The 20763-nt window shown below is 40.9% G+C and overlaps 2 protein-coding genes across 3 annotated transcripts in view; one reads left to right on the forward strand and one right to left on the reverse strand.

Moving 5' to 3' along the window:
• LOC140231797 (uncharacterized) overlaps positions 1-13334 on the reverse strand; it is a 27068-nt gene extending 13734 nt beyond the window's left edge. Inside the window, exon 1 of the mRNA XM_072311951.1 lies at positions 9274-13334. Coding sequence (XP_072168052.1) covers positions 9274-13334 — 4061 coding nt within the window. The remainder of the gene's footprint in view (positions 1-9273) is intronic.
• Positions 13335-14001: 667 nt separating this feature from the next.
• LOC140231582 (putative 3-methyladenine DNA glycosylase) lies at positions 14002-20730 on the forward strand. Of its 2 annotated transcripts, none has more exons than XM_072311728.1 (5): positions 14002-14027; positions 14889-14945; positions 15706-16139; positions 17639-18928; positions 19692-20730. In XM_072311728.1, the coding sequence occupies exons 2-4, from the start codon at positions 14935-14937 to the stop codon at positions 18016-18018; spliced, it is 825 nt and encodes a 274-aa protein (XP_072167829.1). In that variant the 5' UTR covers positions 14002-14027; positions 14889-14934; the 3' UTR covers positions 18019-18928; positions 19692-20730. The 2 variants fall into 2 exon arrangements, with proteins under 2 accessions (XP_072167829.1, XP_072167830.1); XM_072311729.1 differs by lacking the exon at positions 14002-14027 and adding an exon at positions 14067-14133.
• The last annotated feature ends 33 nt before the right edge of the window (positions 20731-20763 follow it).

Below are 20763 nucleotides of genomic sequence, written 5' to 3' on the forward strand. Positions count from 1 at the left end.
GCCTACGACAGTGACACTGACAGTGTGTAAATTTATGATGATTATCGATTGTGATGATGTTGATTCCAGGATATTCTTGTAAATTCCAGGAGTTTTTAGTGTTGATTTCAGGAGGACTGACCTTGAAAAGTGGAAGCACTGATGATATGAAGCAATAAGACAGACGCAGGATCTTGCCTGCTTTTGATGAGCAACTGAAACTCTGGGCCTAACTTCTTTTAGTGGCGAGCATTATGCCTAAATTAAAGTGCTTATTAATGAAGAAACTTGATTTATTTACGGTGCATATGTTATTCTAGAGTTAATAAAGCAATCTAGAAATTCAACAGCAAGACAAAAAAAAAAAAACGCCGCAGAACAAGTTAAAAGAACTAATGTGAGTCCTCCGCATAGCCGTCATACAGCCTACACACAGCGCCCGTGCACACATGATTTCGTCGAGCTCTAGACCCTTTTTATCGACTTTGTCAGACTAGCAAAAGATCGAGAAGTTTAACTCGAAGTTTTGCCAGTGTGACCGCAAACTTTCCACGTAACTTTCCGCCAAACTTCTCGATCTGTTTGCGGGCTATGTCTCCGAAGCGCAAGGCCATTGTCATGTACAAACATGCATTGTTACGTCATAATCACTAGCCACTGGACGGCGTACTCTTGCTTGCGCGCGTACCAGTGGCCCGCTGACCGCGCCTAAGCGTGCACTCCATAAAAGGAAAAATTGACCTAACAAGATGGCGACGCAACACGGTAAATTTGGCTGCACGGTCTCGTGTATGTTGGGAATAGGGACACGCATTCCACTATGTTTTAGTTCGGTGGGTATGTTACGCTGTTGGTGCCCAGCGGGAATAGGATGATTTCATGAATCATTTCGGCTGTAATCCTATACAATGTATGACCGTTGCGCCCGAAGGGATTACAAAATGCGTTCTTTATTTTCTTCCGAAAATCTCTTCGCGTTTTGTACACCCGTTCTTGAAAAATATGCGACAATGTTGAATTTGGAAGGTTGTTATCCTTTTTACGCAAGTCTGTCCCTCGTGGACCATTCTGAAAGAAAGAAAAATCTTCATTGTGAAATGCAGTGGTAAATGATAATGAATAAACCCAGATCTATTCAAACTGTTAAATGCGTTTATTTCTTTCTCTGAACACCAACTCAGTCGATTAACAAGCGCTATTCAACTATTTTTATACGCTACTGTCACCCGGCGGGATCGCGATGATTTCATTAATCATTTCGGCATTAATCATGCACACTCATATTTATATTATGTTTTGTTACATGATAATGAACAATCCCAGATCTATTCAAACTGTTAAATGCGTTTGTTTCTTTTTCTAAACACCGATTCAAGTAGATTAACATACATTATTCAACTATTTTTACGCTACTGTAACCGGGGAGATCGCTATGATTTCATTACTAATTTCGGCTTTAATCATCAACACTCATAGTTACTAGCCAGCAAAGCAACTGGAAGTCGGAACTAAAAATGGAAAGGATAGTTATAATGATGAGTTGCACACGCATTCCAATATTATTGTCCATTTTGGCCACGAGTGTCGCTACATGAAATTTAGTTCTTGAATGCGTTATATTTTTTTTCTCTCGCGTATCTCGCGAAAAACAAAATCAAATGATTTTATTCAATAACTAAATAGGAACGTCGGATGGTATAGGGCCTATTTCTGTGTCTTATCGCGTGGTTTAGAAGAAAACATGAACTACTCTGCAAAACGGGAGGGACATGGATAGCGTGAATTTGGTTTTCAATGTTCCGTTTGTCGCGTGTTTGAAAACGCCAAGTCAAGAAATGGAACTTCGCGAAGTGATGGAATGATTATGATTATGATTATGTTATGTGGTTTAGAAGAAACATGGAAGAAACGGACATCACGTATTGTTCTTATCTTTTTTCATATAAATTTTGGCGAGCGAGCGCAGCGAGCGAGCCGAAAATTTTTGTATTTCAGCTTACAAAACATGGAATTCTTGTCATTTTTTGCTTATTAAATCTCACAATTATAGTGACGACCTTATATAGATAACGATTTATACCAACAAACTGAGGACTTGAAAAAATACTCTAAATTAGTACGAGCGAGTGAGCCGAAATTTGTATATTTCTGCGTCATCATTATGTTTTTTTCTTATCTTTTTTGATTTTTTTTTTGCGCCCCCCTCCCCCGTATGTTCGAAACCGTTGGCATCCTCTTTTGATCCAATCGGCGATCGCTTCAGTACGAATGAAACTGCAGTCGCTGCTCCGTGTAACATTTTTCCTGCTAAATATAAAATGACATGAGTGAACACAATAGACATTATCATTTTGTCCGCGTCATCGTCACGTTTTGTTCTTATCTTCTTCTCTTTTTTTTATACAAATTTTGGCGAGCGAGCGCAGCGAGCGAGCCCCAAATTTTTGTATTTCAGTTTACAAATCATGAAACTCTTGTCATTTTTTGCTTATTAAATCTTACAATTCTAATCAAGATATAGTGACGGCCTTATAGATAACGATTTATACCAACAAAATGAGGACTTGAAAAAAATTCTCTGAATTAGTACGAGCGAGTGAGCCGAAATTTGTATATTTCCGCGTCATCATTACGTTTTGTTGTTATCTTGTTTGATTCGGGGTTTTTTGCGCCCCCCCCCCCCCGTATGTTCGAAACCGTTGGCGCCTTCTTTTGATCCAATTGGCGATCGCTTCAGAACAAAATTGCAGCCGCTGCTCCGTGAAACATTTTGCCTGCTAAATATAAAATGACACGTGTGAACACAATAGACACTGTCATTTTGTCATCATCACGTTTTGTTCTTACCTTCTTTTTTATATAAATTTTGGCGAGCGAGCGCAGCGAGCGAGCCGAAAATTTTTGTATTTCAGCTCACAGAACATGGAATTTTTGTGTGAACACAATAAACATTGTCATTTTGTCCGCGTCATCATCATATTTTGTTTTTATCTTGTTTGATTCGGTTTTCTGCCCCCCCCCCCCACCATTCTCCCTCCCCCCCCCCCCCCCCCCCCCCTTCCGGGCGAGTTTTTTTTTTTTTTTTTTTTGTTTCCTTCTTCTCCTTTTCTTTTCTTTTTTTTTTTCTTCTTCTTCTTCGTTTTTTTTTTTCCTTTTTTTTTCTTCTTCTTCGTTTTTTTTTCGTTTTTTTTTTTTGCGCCCCCAAGGAGTGGCGCCCGGGGCACGTGCCCCCCTTGCCCCCCCCCCCCCCCTAGATACGCCACTGCGTGATGATGACGAGGACATATACAAATTTCAGCTCACTCGCGCGCACTAATTTAGAGTATTTTTTAAAGTCCTCAGTTTTTTTGTATAAATCGTTATCTATAAGGCCGCCACTTTATCTTGATTAGAATTGTAAGATTTGGTAAGCAAAAAATGACAAGAATTCCATGTTTTGTAAGCTGAAATACAAAAATTTTCGGCTCGCTCGCCAAAATCTATCAAAATTAATTACATTTAAATCACCCTCAAAAGATCCCTTTTAAGTGCTTGAAAAAGCATCATGTGGACTTTGTTTAAAGTCCCTACCGGGATGGTGTTGGGGTTGAACACTTTTTTAGAAATTAGGGGCGCAATTTTCGTGCTTGCCCCGGGCGCCGTTTTCCCTAGATACGCCACTGTTTGAGATACATGCATGATCATGTGCTCTCAGGGTATCATTAGTTAAATTACTCAGCGATGTATACAGTGGAATTAGATGGAATAATTATTGTAATTCACAATAAAGATCCCCAAAGAACTATGTGTGCACAATAAGTTTTAGATCTTTTATTATTGATTAATAATGAGCCATTCATTAATGCAACAGTTACTGCTAGCTGAGTAAACAAAGTCCAAGCCAAAGTTGAGATGTCGATCAGAGTGGAGTGTTGTTCTTGTTGTTGACGTGGAGATCTTAGCCCGAGCGCGTATACATACATCGTGCGCGCGCACACACACACTCATAGGGTCCTACACTTTTATCTACACACAGAGTATTACTGTATGTACAGCACACGTTTACTGTCCTTCCGCGCTGACCAACTATTTCAACTCTCCACTCAGAGGGAATTAACCAATCAGAAACGCGTATTCGCGGCAAACTGAAATCTCGTCAAAAATTAACTGTGCAACGCAATGATTTATTCGATCACCTGACCCGTTCCAATAAGGCCAAAAAAAAAAAATTGTTTGTTTGCCCTTAATTGTCAAAACCCAAGAGGGTCGGTAGGTCGTTTTTTGTTTTTTGTTTTTTTTTTTTGTTTTTTTTTTTTTGTTTTGTTTTTTTTTTTAACAGGGTACCTTTTTTCCATGTCAATGCACTCAAAACTCCAAAAGATTCATTCAAATTTACGTCTTGCCAGGGCCCGGTACGCGAGGCAGAAACACTCACTGACAAACACTTATAACGTTCATCTTTGTTAAATTTTGCAAACAGCTCCAAAAAAGTACCTTCCAGTGAGATGCTGACAACTGAACTCCAAACAGTTTTGGTGCCATGACAGCTGGTAACAGATGCTGCAAAAGTAGCCATCTTGTGAAGGGCTGCACACTAACATTTTTTCTGCCGGTCCGACCTGTCTCTGTCGGACCGGTAAATGCCCCGTTTTACTATTTTTTACAGGTCCGAACAGAAAATTTACCGGTCAACAACGACAACATAAAAAACATTAAATGACTTGCAAACTTATTTTCTTGTTTTTTATGGATGTACCCCCCCCCCCCCTCATGTACATTTTACAGATTAATTTCTTTTTTTAAACTTGCATTATTTATTGCACAAGAAATTTAAAAATAAAGACAGGAAAACATTAGAATGTTTCTTTGTGAATTAGTGTAAAATGATAATGAACAAAATCAGATTGTATCAAATGCGTTTGTGACTTTTTCTAAACATCAGCGCACGAACTTGCTGCGTAACCTGCTCTTGGTGGTCAGTTGGATTGCGATGATTTAAGGAATTATTTTAGCTGTGATATTTTCTGATGCACGCGATACAAGGGGTTCTTTATTCTTCTCCCGATAATCTCTTCGCATTTGTGCATGCGTTCTTGAAAGGTACACGACATGCAGGGCCGAATTCGCAGTCCTTTTTGCGCCCATTTCCACCTCAAATATTAGCGGGATTGTGACGATTTTATAAATTACTTCGGCTGTAATATTTTACGATGCACGCGCCAAAAGGGGTTGAAAATTCGTCCTTTATTTTTTCCCGATAAACTCTTCGAATTTTGTAAGTGCGTTCTTAAAAGATGTACCACACGGCCGAATTCATGATACTTTTTTGCGCCTATTTCTACCTCAAATGTCAGCGGGATTGTGACGATTTCATAAATTACTTCGGATGTAATCTTTTGTGATGCACGCACCAGCTAGAATGGTTGAAAATGCGTTCTTTATTTTTCTCCCCATCATCTCTTCGCATTCCGTAAATGCGTTCTTAAAAGATATACGACACGGCCAAAAATCATGATTCTTTTTGCACCTATTGTTTCCTCAAACTTCAACAGGATTGCGATGACTTTATGAATTATTATTCGGCTGTAATCTTTATGATGCACGGGCCAAAAGGGGTTGAAAATGAGTCCTGTATTTTTCTCCCTATAATCTCTTCGCATTTCGTACATGCGTATACGACACGGCCGAATTTACGATCCTTTTAGCGCCTATTTCTACATCAAATATCAGCGGGATTGCGATATTTCGTTAATTATTTCGGCTGTAATCTTTTGTGATACATGCACCAGAAGGGTTGAAAATGCGTTCTTTATTTTTCTCCCGATAATCTCTTCGCATTTGTGCATGCGTTTTCAAAACTATACACTGCATGTAGGGCCGAATTCGAGATTCTTTTTGCACCTATTATTGTTTACTCAAATTTCAACGGGATTGCGAAATTTTCATGAATTGCTACTCGGCTGTAATCTATGATGCAAGCGCCAAAAGGGGATGAAAATGTGTCCTTTATTTTTCTCCCGCTAATCTCTTCCCATTTCGTACATGCGTTCTTAAAAGGTATACGACACGGCCGAATTCACGTTCCTTTTTGCGCCTATTTCTACCTCAAATATCAGCGGGTTTGTGGCGATTTCATTAATTACTTCGGATGTAATCTTTTGTAATGCACGCACCAGAAGGGTAAAAATGTGTTTTTTATTTTTCTCCCGATAATCTCGTCGCATTTGTGCATGCCTTTTGATAACCAACACGGCATGCAGGACTGAATTCAAGATCCTTCTTGCGCCTATTATTTCCTCAAATTTCAACGGGATTGCGTTGATTTCGTGAATTTTTATTCGGCTGTAATCTTTTATGATGCACGTACCAAATGTGTCCTTTATTTTTTTTTTCTCCTCTATAATCTCTTCGCATTTCGTACATGAGCTTTTGAAAGGTGTACGACGCGGCCGGCCGAATTCATGATCCTTTTTGGGACGATTTCTACCTCATATGTAAGCGGGACTGCGATGATTTCATGATTTTTTTTCTCCCTAGTATTATCTCTTCACATTTTGTGCATGCGTTCTTAAAAAGTACACGGAAGGGCCGATTTCGTGATCCTTTTTGCGCCTATCTTCATTGTGAGATCATTCTGAACGAATGAAAATATTCATTTGTGAAATGACTGTGTAAAATGAAACTGAACGCAATCAGATCCATTTACTGTATTGCTGAATATCGAATATGTTTTTACTTTTCTAAAAATCGACACAAGTAAATTAGTTCTAACATGTCAACTGCCACGCTGCTGCGAAGCCGGGATCGGATCGTGAGTAAAATGACCCAGAAATGCGTGAGCTTCTAATTCTATCAATGCTTCTTGTCTGGCATGACCGCCGATCGCAAGCAAACATAAAGCAGTTACACTGTACATGCTTTGCATGACCATTGTATTGCATGGCATGGCAGTGCGTGAGCAGCGCCAATGCGCAAGCTAGCGCGAATTACTGGTCGCCAGTGTGCAGCCATGTACTAAGTGCACATGCATTGATTGGATTTCGTGCGCGTGCACGCATGTGAGCCAAAAAGGTAGCTACATTGTAGCATGCAATGCATGCTATAAAACGTAGCCTGTGGACCCGCGCGGCCCGAACACAATTACGACGGGTCGATGAGATGATAAAAAAAAAAAAAAAAAAATTTAGCCTTTTTTTCATTCTTTCTCTAGCTTAAAATGGATAATTTTGGGTTTAAAACCATTCACAATCTGTAGAAGATGAAATTTGTGGAAAAAAATAAACTTGAAAGAGCAAAAAAAAAAAAAAAAAAAAAAAACGCGACCCGAAATTTCCGTGATTTTCGGTCGGTCGCGAAGGGCAAACAAACCATTTTTTTTTTTTTGGCCTAATCAGTCCACATGAAGTCATCATATTTCCATAGTATGATATTTCCTCTTTCATTTCATACCTCTTCGATTTTGGTCCACGTTTATTTCATTGTTCTAATGTACCCCCTAAGAAAAATGAAAAATATGCAAATTTTATATTTTATAATTTCCTTGTTCAGTATATTTTATATGTCACAACCTTTCAAGTAGTCGGATGTCATCAAAGTACAACTTTTCAGCTTTTTATCGATGTATTAATCAGGAAGATTGGTAATGTCGTTTAGATTTACAGGGACTCTGAAAATATGGTCTTCCAGCTCATTACGTATTCATGTCCGCAAGGTCCATGCATACGCGTACGATAAATGAGAAGGCTTGAACAGGGTGTTACATGCGGTCTGACTGGCATACCATAATTCGAAGTTACCCAGGATCGCAACTTTCAGTCTCGAGATCGATCCCTTCTATACCCCCCCCCCCCTCTCTCTCTCTATTTCTCTGATTAGCTAGGCCAAAATTGTGAAAGTCTCCCGTCACTTCCTGGATTCGGACAGATAAAGGTAGCGAACATTAATGTAGACTTTTAATGTTGTATGGGATGGGGTGGGCGTTTTCAGAGACGTGTTAGGGGAATAGTAGATCGATTATGTAGAACGATCACGATCACGATTGGTGGAGATCGATGTAAGAAAAGAGAGAGGAGGAACGACGATGTAACGACGAATTAGAGGTAAAGCTTGTGTGCCGTGCCGGCAAAAGTAAAAGAGAACAGATTGCATATTCCTGGTGTCGATATCAGTCATTCTGTGTGTTGTCTAACGAACCCTTACATTTTTGGCGCTGCGAGCAGGGTCAAAATGTAAGGGTTCGTACATAGACAACACCAAAGAGATTTTTCCTCCCCACCACTGGGGAAAATCTCTTTGGACAACACATGTAGAGTTGTGTGATTTGTGTCAGAGGCTAATAAATCTACTGACTACCAACTTGGACGACTCAATAAAGAGAAATATCACGGCGAATCTGGCGTTTCACTTCTGGCTATTTATTCTGCCATTTTCTGGTGTTCACACTACATTTCAACAACAGGGGGCGCTAGACCACATTAGTGGTCAACAACACTACATCACCCTTTTCCTTTTTTTTTTGTTTTGCTTTGTTTTGTTTTAACTCCAAACATCCTATCATTTTTTTTGTTTGTTTGTATTAAAACTTATCCAAAACCATTCTTTCAGAAACATATGAAATCTGTGCTGTGTCTGCAATGCACATTATCAAAAATATGGTTTCCAAATAATTCTTGTTCATTTTTTTTTTTCCAAAAGTTTCTTTCGAGATAACTCCAGAATTCCAGAAGTTTTGGCTTGAAACACTTGAAACAATTAAAACATGATAACTCTTAAAACACCAAAATGCTTGAAACACTTGACAGCATAAGGGTGAACTTCACGTTCCAAAAACTTCACAGTCCGGTGATTGTCTAACATAAGCGCCATGTCTTGAGAGTGTAAAAATATGTAACAATCTGGTGAATAAAACAGATTGTTGGGTTCACAGAAAAAAAAGAGTTCAGCATTTTGAGTTCAGAGTTCAGAGTTCAGAGTTCAGAGTTCCTGTGGTATACAGAGCAGGATGCTCGCAACCGGATCAGCATAGCGTAAAATGACCGCGGAATGTGGAGTCCAAAGTTCGTATCATGCAATCGTAAGTCCAGCATGAACTTTCATATAGTTTCTATTCAATCTTCCTGAATGTTCAAACTCTTTAGTTCACCAAATCTTTCCTTATGTTTCTTTTTTTTTTTTTTTTTTTTTTTTTTAGAAAAAAACCAAACAAGTAAAATCAAAAGGTCTAAAATCTACAAAAATAATACAGCAACCGCTCAAGGTTCATGGTCGTAGGATCGAACCGGCATTCGACGTCATCTACTGGATCGTCGCGCTCACATCTCGTAGTCCTGGAATCGAACTGGCATTCGACGTCGCCTACCAGATCGTCGCACTGGGGTCCTCCGGAACGGTCGTTGGGGTTGGTTGACATCGCCTGCGTTGTCGTCTGCAGGTAGGTCATCGATGTCGTCTCGTCGGTCTGCGATGTCGTCGACATCAGAGTCAGGAGGGTCGTCATCATGGCGTACCTCAGCATTCACCTTCTTGAAGAACGAAATGTTCCTCTTTGTGACGTAGTTACCTCTCCTGGCTACGACAGAGTTGCCTTTTCTGCTGACAACGATCAGTGGTCTGTGGTCAAATGGAGAGCTAGCCTTTGACGACTTTGGCTGCCTGACCAGTACAACATCACCTTCCTTCACCTCACTGTGTTTGCTGTTCATAGCTTTGTCAGCATTCTGTTTCATCCTTTTCTTTTGGATGCTGTCTCTGTTTCTCATGAGGCTCTCTGAGTCCACTTCATGCAGGGGGAGTGTGATATGTGGCAGCTCACACTTCATCTCTCGTCTGTTCAGGGCTTGGCACGGTGACAAATTTGTTGTCAAATGGGGTGTAGCTCGATAAGCTCTGAGAAACTTGAAGAGTTGCTGCTTCCAGCTTCGTCTCTCAGTATGAGCTGTTCTGATAACTTTCACAAGGGCTCTGTTAAACCGTTCAACAGCTCCATTAGCTCTAGGCCAGTACGGCGTCACCTTTCTATGGTTGAATCCCAGGTGATCGGCAAATGCACTGAACTCATGGCCACTGAATGGAGGTCCATTGTCACTTTTGACGGTAACCGGCACACCTTGTCGAGCAAATATTGCGTCGAGGGCAGGAAGAGTTGCTTTGGCTGATGTCGAAGAAACTATTTCCACTTCCGGGTATCTGCTGTAGTCGTCGATTACAACTAGCAGGTATTCACCTGATGGTAGTGGACCGAGAAAATCAGCCGAGACTTCTTGCCATGGTCCATCTGGGAGGTCCGTCATTCTGAGGGGTTCTGGTCTCTCAGCTCCATCTGATACGGCAGCTTGGCAGGGTATGCATGACCTCACCTTCTCTTCCACCATCTGATCCAGCCTTGGGAACCAAACCTTTTCTCTGAGGAGGCTCTTTGTTTTCACAATTCCTTGGTGTGAGGCATGGGCCAGGTCTACTGCCTTGTTGACCAATTTTGTTGGGAGTACTAGTCTGTTTCCCCTGAGGATCACGCCTTCATGCACCGAAAATTGCTCTTTGCTTGACTGGTATGGCTTCAGTTCTGGCCTGTTCCAATGTTCGTGTCTCTGTGTCTCAATGGCTGTCATCAGAAGTTGGAGATTCTCGTCTTCCAGTGTGGCTTGCGTCACTTCAGCCAATGTCATTGCTTTGGGTACTGCATGGCTGCAGACATAGTTCAGGTACTGGCTATCTCTGTCTGGTGAGCGTACTTCTACTTTGTCTGGGTGTCTGCTCAAGTAGTCGACTGGGTTTTCCTCATCTCTGCCAGGTCTGTACACCAATTTGCAGTTATACGGCATCAGTCTCAGTCTCCACCGTTCAATTCTGGCAGACATAGGGGTTTGCTTCTCAAAGATCCTGAGCAGAGGTTTATGGTCTGTGATGACCTGGAATTGAGCACCGTACAAGTAGAGGTGGAATCGTTCCACTGCCCACACAACAGCAAGCATCTCTCTCTCCGTCTGGGAGTATCTGGTCTCGGTGTCTGTCAAAGATCGGCTTGCATACGAAATCGGTCGGTTGTTTTGGCAGAGCATCGCACCAAGGCCTTTGGGGCTCGCATCCACCAGTAGTACTGTGGGTTTGGTTGGATCAAAGTATGACATTGTCTGTGCGTTTGTCAGTACCTCTTTCAGTTTCTCAAATGCTCTGATTTCCGGCTCACCCCAAGTCCACTGTACATCCTGATGAGTCAATGCTCGAAGGGGTGCTGTAAGTGCAGCATAGTCCGGGATGAATCTGGATATGTAGGATGCCAGGCCTAGTAGTGACTTCATCTCTTTAGCATTCTGAGGGGCGTCAGCATTGATTATGGCCTCGATTTTCCTGGGGTCTGGGCTCAATCCTTGCCTGCTGAAGACATGACCATAGAATGTCACAGAGGGTTGTGAGAATTGACACTTTTCTCTCTTGAGTCTGACATTGTGGGAGTTGAGTCGATCTAGCACTGCTTTCAGTCGGGAATCATGTTCAGCCTGATTTTTCCCGTAGATGATTATGTCGTCTGACACATTTTTCACACCATCTAGTCCACTCAGGAGTTCAGCCACTGCAGCCTGGAAAATTTCACTAGCCGAGTTGACTCCAAACATCAGTCTCTTGTATCTCCTGAGGCCAACATGAGTGCTGAATGTGGTGATGTATCTGCTGCTTTCGTGTAACTCAAACTGGTGGTAGCCTGCTGTGAGATCTAGAGTGCTGAAGACTGTTGCACCATTCATGTCCTCTATGAGTTCATCCAGCGTCGGCATTGGGTGTCTCTCTCGTTCTATGGCACGATTGGCTTCTCTCATGTCAATGCAAATGCGTACCTGTCCGTCAGATTTCGGTACTACAACAATGGGGCTGATCCAGGGGGTAGGTCCATCGATTTTCTCGATTATGTCCTCTTTCTCTAGTCTCTCCAGTTCCTTCTCCACGTCCTTTCTCGTGTGGAACGGGATACGACGATGCTTCTGTTGCTTTGGTCTCACCTCTTGATTGATGTGTAGCTTGATTTGCTTTCCCTTCACCTTTCCTGTGCCCTGGAATAGAGTTGCATACTTCGTGAAGATCTCGTCAGTCAGAGTGGTAGATACCTGGTTGATGGTGATCAATTTGAGCACAGATGCAGTCTCAAAACTCAGCAAATTGCCTGTGTTGGACTTCACGACAAAAAATTCTGCATCACAGCGTGTGTGTTGTTTCGTCTGGAGAGGCACATTCACAACACCAATGACTGGAATGGGTTCATCCGATCCATACGGAAAAATGTGAGAATGGGCCTTATGCAGTTTGAACTTGTGCGAGGTTTTCAGGTCATGGAATGTGGGTGCGTCCATGATATTCACCGTCGCCCCGGAATCGATGATCACCTCCATTCCTTTGTCACCAACCGTCAGCTGTGTAGTGGGTAAGTGGTTGTGTCTGTTCTGAGCACTGTAGATTTTGTCTCGAATGGTGAATGAATATTCATCGTCTGGTTGGTTGACACTGGTTCCAGTCGCATCATCGCCATCCTTTACATTGTTGATTTTCCCTCTCCGTGATGAGGAACGGCATACTTTGGCGAAATGGCCCGTCTTGTTGCATGCCTTGCACTGCTTTCCTGCTGCTGGGCAGGACGTTTGATGGGGGTATGGGCCTCCACAATAATAACATGTCCCAGAAGGCTTGGGTGTCGTTTGAGGACGTGTGGCATTTTGGTTATGGACATGTTGCTTCTGGCCGTCCTGTTTGTAACTTCTGAATTGGGATGACTTATTCGCCCTTGGGGGTCTGCGGCCTCTATTCCGCTGAAGACTGCGACCTCTTGTAGCGTTGACAGCATTGTGAGTGGTGTCTGTTGATTCGAAAGCTCTGGCCTGTACTTCACTGGCTTCCAGAGCCCGCCCAATATCCAGCAATTTAGTCAGTGTTAGATCGTCCCCTTTGCTGAGGGCTTGCCTACGGAGTTTAGGAGACTGACAGTGGGCGATTACCTGAGCCATTATCTCCCTGTCAGTATCTGTAAACTTGCAATTTTTTGCAAGCATGCGAAGGCGAGTGACATACTGGTCAAGGGACTCGGTTTGTTCTTGCTTTCCCTGGCGGAAGATGTACACTTCATACATCGAATTGGACTTTGGCTGAAAATACTTGTTTAGGGCATCGACAGCTTTTTCATAGTCATCGTCGTCACCTACGTGTTGGAGTGTATCGAAGATTTCGTCCACCTTCGGTCCAGCATAGTGGAGCAAGAGGGCTCTTTTTCGTTTGGCTGATGAGATGTCTAGTGCCACCATTAACCGTTCAAAGCGATTTAGCCACTTGGTCCACTGAGGGCCAGGATTGTTGTCGGTATCAACAAACGGTGGAAAAGCTGGTAAGGCACTCATTCTACTTGTGTAGGCCTACTTGTATTCAAAAACAAACGAAGACTACTGGTACTCACTCACTCACTCACTGCACTGTGACGACGTCATGCACTCGTTGACACCATGGAAGACAATGCATGGGACTACAGGGATGAATTACTGCATTGCTATCACGTACTGGAAGCATTCGTTGGGGCCCGCTGATCTGCAGCAAACATGGGCTCGTAAGCACATTACAAACTTCTCGTCGCCATTGTAGAGTTGTGTGATTTGTGTCAGAGGCTAATAAATCTACTGACTACCAACTTGGACGACTCAATAAAGAGAAATATCACGGCGAATCTGGCGTTTCACTTCTGGCTATTTATTCTGCCATTTTCTGGTGTTCACACTACATTTCAACAACAGGGGGCGCTAGACCACATTAGTGGTCAACAACACTACAACACACAGAATGACTGATATCGACACCAGGAATATGCAATCTGTTCTCTTTTACTTTTGCCGGCACGGCACACAAGCTTTACCTCTTCGTCGTTACACAGTGTCGTTACTTCGTCGTTCCTCCTCTCTCTTTTCTTACATCGATCTCCACCAATCGTGATCGTGATCGTTCTACATAATCGATCTACTATTCTCCTTACAGACGAAGTGCGTAGCCCCATGTATGTATTTCCATGACGTGACACTCGACTTTTGAAAACCTAGTCTAACGTTAGAACTCTAAAGTTTAAGTAGACACTATAATGTAGCGTTACCATCATTGCACATATTGTATTCACGTGATTATCAGCTGAGTTGAGTCCTAGCCACCTCCATAGTAATCTACTCTCTTCTGTCTCCCTGTTAATGCATGTCAAGTCATAATAATCAGTAGCCCGACCAGACGCTGTTAATACGCTACGCGAATCCTGTCGCGCTACGTATGTACAGCGGCGACTGGGCTGTGTGTAAAGTTAAATAATCAGTAGCCCGACCAGACGCTGTTAATACGCTACGCGAATACAGCGCTACGTATACGTATGTACAGCGGCGACTGGGCTGTGTATAGTTAAATAATCAGTAGAATTCTAGTTAACGTTACAGTTATAACCGTGATACTAACAATTACCGATAAAGTAACAATGTTAAGTAAATTTTAATTATTGTGATTCAAAAAAGTGAATTAAAATTTACTAAATTTTGCCGGTACTTTGGGCAGACACAGACAGTGTATAGACTGTGTTGGATAAGATCCAAGTGGGTCTACAGGTCTAGCTAGACCAGTAGTAGGCCTATAAGGCCTACCAGTGCCACCAGTGCCAGATCTACAGATAAGTTACAAAGAAGAAAATGCAGAGAGAAAAAAAAATTGTAGTTGATGCATAGGCCTATAGCCTAAAAGATTCTATACTTTCACAAATCATTAGGAACAGAATCAGAAAACTTTACACTACAGTGGATACCCAATTAGACACAGAGACTATTAGAGAGCTCAGCCTCTTTTTTTTGACTAAGTGTTCAATGTTTAATACTGTGATCTAGTATACAGAGTACAGTTTGTCGTAAACTGATCAAATTTCCTTTTCTTTTTAGCTCTGAAAGGAAGATCTCTGGAGAAAGCATCTCCAAAAAAGACACAATGAGTCTAAGGCAAGATACTGGATTTTATATTTTATAGCAAATTAAATGTATGAGTCATAGCTCAGTCATTTTGTTGAATGGCTGCTGTCAAAAAATATGTTTGATGTCTTAATTATTGACATTAATACAGCACTGCCATCAGTTTTTTAATATGTACAAATACAGTGTACATGCCCCAACCCTTATCTGATTTGCTGCTTAAGTTCTGGCTTTATCTAGACTAGGGCCTAACTGACAGCAATTCAAAAAGAAAAGAAAAAGACTTTTTGAGTAAATTTCTCCTTTGTCTTTACTCTTTCTAGTGGCTGACTTCAAATGTAGATAGTTGTCGTACAAAGACATCATGTAGGCCTTTACCAGCTGTGTATACAGTTTCACTTTAATGCATTTTTGTGCTTTGTCAAGAATCAGGCGCTACTAACTTTCATTTTGTTGCAGATATAGTGAAGACAGTGAAAGAACGCCATAGATTATAAATCCATTGCATCTTTTTAATACAAAGAGAGGGTAGAGGTTAGGTTTACTCTCATGCTCAAATTGACAAAATGATGTTTGTTCATGCTTTCTTAAGTGATTTTCACCTCGACAGTCCAGTCTCGTGTTCATAAAAATGTGTTGCATATTTATCTGTTATTATACCAAGCTAATCACAAAAATAGGTCAGTTGAACAAGTGGAATCCTTCAACCAACTGTGCAAACTTCTCTCTTGATTATGAATACATACCTCAGTGAGTTTGGTGACCTTTCCCTTTTTCTTCACTGCTGCAGGAAGGCACCCAAGCGAAAAGCTGCTAAGAAAGACAAGGGGACTGTTAGTGGAAGCACAAGTCCGTATTTTGATGCCTCTGTGACTTCATCAAGAGCTAAGATCTCACGAGAGACGCCCAAAGAGGCTGATGATCTGGGCAGAAACCAGATGCTGTCAAAGGGCTCAAAGAAGTTGGGCAAATCATTCTTCGATCAGCAGTGCATCAAATTGGCAAAGCAACTGCTCGGGCAAGTTCTGGTAAGGCATGTGAATGGGAAGCGACTGGCAGGAAAGATTGTGGAGACAGAGGCGTATGTGGGTGCAGAGGACACCGCCAGCCACACCTTCAATGGCCGTCAGACGCCTTCCAACAAGAGCATGTTTCTCAGCCCTGGCCATGCCTATGTTTACCTCACGTACGGAATGTACCACTGTATAAACATCACCAGTAACGGTGAGTCAATTGCTTCTATTAGATCTTCAGAATGTCAGTGATATATATTGATCAATGGATGAACCCACAGACACTGACACTCACTCTTTGAAAGATTGTGAAAGTTGACTCATCTTTCCTCCATAAGAGGTTGATAGTGCTTTGCAACTGCATTGTTTGTAATCAGTTGCTAAAATCTGCTTGGTTTCCACAGAGTATTTTGGGACAACAGCAGTGCGTAACCAAGGCATTATATTCATCCTACCAAAAAAGACCCCAGACCATAAAGAAAATATGGATTTCCAACCATCAAAAAAAAAAAAAAAAAATTACATTTTGAGAAAATATTGTGTTTGTCAGAACAAACCCAACTTATACATTTACTGGTAGTATCAGTATGCACCAGATTGCATGATTTACCGGTACAGTTTGAAAATGCCAACGATCCTTGCCATGGGAGGACGATACACCCCCTCGCACACTCCCACTTGGTCACTTTGCCCCCTCGATCAGCGTGGACGGGTAATCTAACACCAAGCTGTTCTCCGACCTTGGCATTTCTGATACACACACACACTCATACGCACACAATCCTGCATCCTTTTAGTTGTATTTTCAGTTTTTCGAACAGGACCATGTGTCTCTTGTGATCATGTTTAAGACTAAGGGGTGATTTGATATGCTGACTGTTGTGAGGATCACAAGCAGGATGATGTGGGAATACGGTGGACTCTCGTTATAACAAAGTCCTCGGGACCGGCACTTTTCTTTCATTATATCGAAATTTCACTATAACCAACAAATAAACAATAAAAAAAAAACATAGAGAGGATAATGTTGCAGCCTGAATTTTTATTTCGTTATAACCAGAATTTTGTTATAACCGCGTTGTTATAACGGGAGTGTACTGTATTTTAATTTGTAGTCTATTGAAAGCACCAGTAGATTTGTTTTCCAGAAGTGGTACATATGATGGATGTAGTGGAGAATCTTTTTCATCACACACAGATGACAAAGCTTAAAGGAGAAGAAACTGAGATATATTTATGACTTAAAAATCACACACACAAAAAAAAGAGAAAATCAAGAGGGTCACAAATGCACATTGCAAATTTAGTGAGGCAAATTTGACCATATTCAAGATGGATTATCTACTGGTATAAATGCTACTACAGTATTTGTCTTACTGTCTATTTTTGTGATATATCTGCATTTAAGTGTGCATGTCTACATTGTATGTAAATTGCCATGTGTATTCAGTATTAACTTTCTGTAAGTGCAATGTTTATACATTAAGTGATAATGTAAGGTAATTTGACATTATTGTGATAAAATATTTAGGTTTTTTCTAATCTCAGATATCTATATACTTAACTGTGTTTCCCGTAATCATAATTTTTCTCTGTACACATGGCAATATTAGTCTGTGGACTTGCTGTTATGCTCTTTTACTTTGCAATAAAACTGAAATTGACTTTATTAAATTGTACGGCATTCCTATTCATTTTTTTGTCTTGCAGGTAGTGGTGAAGCAGTTTTGCTACGGGCACTTTCTCCCAGTTTAGGAGAGGATGCTATGACTCGGTTCAGAAGTGAAGCCAGCAAACGACAAAATCGGCAGTTTAAGACAAAGGAGGTGTGCAACGGTCCTGCAAAACTCTGCCAAGCCCTAAACATAGACCGGTCCATGGACGGCACAGATTTGACAACCAGCAACACGCTATGGGTGGAGAGCGGCGACTGCGTCCCCGACGCCGACATCGTGAGCTGCCCGAGGATAGGTATTCATTCGGCGACCAAGGAATGGGTGGAGAAACCACTGCGGTTCTACGTGAGGGGAGAGCCTTGTGTTAGCAAGAGAAACAGAGCTGTTGAGGAGGCAACTGATGAGAAGACATAACACACACTTCAAGGCTCAAGACAGCCTAAGTCTGTGATGATTATCACATTTGATTCCCAGTGCTTTCAATGTAATCAGTTTGCCAAAGTCAATGAAATCATTGAGATGAAATGAGACGAGATATAATGAACAACTACATTTATATCAAAGCATATATTGGCATATGGAAATGTACAAAACAGAGCCTATGTAATTGACCAAAATGTCACTTGGGTTGACCTAATCAAATTTTGTCTTACCTGGGAGAGTAATCTGTTCTCGACCTACTGTCAAAATTTGACAGCTTAAAACAAACTGATTTGCATTATTAGCAGTTTTCTGAACCATTTTCTGGGGGACAGGCAATGTTTCACTGGAAAATTGATACTTCTGCACAGCACGCCTGAGTAACCCTTACCTTTAAATCCTCTAGATCTTTTCTCCCTTTTCTTTGAAATTGCACCTCCAAACCCTTAGTTCACTCACTTCTAGAATGGGTTAGGATGGCCCAATTTTAACAAGATATAGCTTTAAAGCTTACAGCCTGCTCTTTTAAACTATGTGGAATAGAGGAAATTCATTTTAGCCTGTTTTTGTTGTTGTTGTTGTTGTTTTTTTTTGTGGGTTTTGAGCAGAGCAGTCACATATAGAACCTGCCCATGTTGTCACTCCTTTGAGTTCAAATTCTTGCCTCTGCCTAAAAGGAAAAGTTAAATTTTGCATACATCTCACAATTTCCTTGGTTCATAAAGATCAACTTCTGCAAGTCTGCTATTGAGTTTGGAATGGCATTTTGTACATGAATGGATCTTATGCATGAATGTCTTTTAAACCAGACTTTAAGACTTCAAGCCAAGCTATAAAGAGTGAGGGTAAAAGGTTATGTTGCTACAGTGTAGTTGATAATTGTTGGAAAGGATGATGTATCGAGGTTTAACCCTAAAAAGGCCGGGGGGGGGGGGTTGAATCAACCCCCCCCCCCTCGACATTTTTCACCACTACTCCGCCGCGCGAAATTTTTTGACCGCGCCGTTCGCTGACTTTTTACTTTCAAGTCTCGCACATCTTTTGACACCATTTTCGCGAAAATCGTGCATACCGTTACGACGCTGCATAACGTTTTATACATGCCTGTCAGACCGAAAATGGCTCAAAAACGTGATTTTGTGTATAAAGTCTATGCAAATGGAGTTTTCTCTTCTTATTCATAAAGATATGATTATTTTCACTTTTATAGGCTGAAACTATTTAATTTTAGCATAATTATGCTTGATATAGGTTCTGTCATAAATTTTGCGAAAAAAAAATGATAAAACAAAAGGTCGAAAAAACAATGAAATACATAAGAAATTCATAAAACAATAAAATACATAAGAAATTGATTTTGATACCAAATTTTTTTTTCATGTACATTGTTAGGAATGCTACAAAGAATTTTTTCATCAAAAATTAGGATTCTAGGAGCTTTAATTTCTGATTTAGAGCAAAATGTATGATTTTATGCATATATTAGCATAATTAATCATTATGACGAAAATTTCCATTTCTTTTTGTATAGCTTGGTAGATTACGGCACAGGTAATGCACGTGCTAAATTTCATGGCGATTGCACGATCGACAGCCGAGATCTCGGGGGGGGGTTGAATCAACCCCTCCCCGGCCACAGAACACCCAAAAAAGCCCGGCCTGGTTAGGGTTAACATGCATTAGTACAGGTATATATTTCAAACTCAGGTAATTACTGTAATCTAGTACTGAAGAAAATTATCAGTACTGAAATTGTATGACATACCAATATAGATTAAACACACTGTAATGTGCATAAATTTAGCTTGAAATATTGAATCCAAAGTGGCCTCTGTGAAATGAATGAGTAAAATTTCAAGGTCCAAGGTCAGTGTTTACATATTGTGGCCAAGCAGCTTAATTTTCCTGCCATAACAACAGCTCAAAATACCTAATGGAAATATAATTTGGCAGAAGGAAATCTATTATTAGAATACACAGCAATAGAGTTGATAAGACAGGACTGAAAGGTTAAAGGTCATGGTCAAGAGTGCCTTAAATGTCACCTCAAAATGTCATTTTTTCAGTCATAATGTCAGTTATGAAAGCCCACTGGATATGTACCTTGATAAGTGTAGAACATGTATTACACAGGAGATACTGCCCTCGTGCAGTTAGATTGCAGTTAGATTGAATTTTACACCCCAGACATCATTATTGGTGGACTTTGCCTGCTTCCGATGAGGGGCCATTCTGTTGGCAGAATAAGCCTATAAGTATAGTTATTGTATGAGAAGACGAGAGATGTGTAAGTCGACTGCACATGGCAATCAACATTTTAGATATGTATGTATTTCAGATGAAAGAAATACGAAGTACTAATGTCAGGTTTTATACCTGCATGGAAAATGGATTGTCAAAACTGTAAATAAACCAGTTACACTGTAAGTCTGAAGCAAATTTCAGGCAGAAATTAGGAAGTTACAAATGTTGATAAACCCCAGTAATCAGAAGACAGTACATCATCTTCAAAATGTGGACAGCTTTGCATATGAATTTATAAACCATGTTTCGTGTACAATGTACATTCACTGCCAAACACTAATTTAAGTGCTTCATTGCAACAATTAGCATCAGAATAGTGTATGAGTAATTTTTACACATGTTAAAATGTTGTATGTGTGACACCAATAAAGACAACCAGAGTGAGTTGTTTTTGAGAAAATAATTTTGCAACGTACTTTATTTCACTCTATTACT

The sequence above is a fragment of the Diadema setosum genome, chromosome 8 (genome assembly GCF_964275005.1).
Source record: "Diadema setosum chromosome 8, eeDiaSeto1, whole genome shotgun sequence".
NCBI lineage: Eukaryota > Metazoa > Echinodermata > Echinoidea > Diadematoida > Diadematidae > Diadema > Diadema setosum.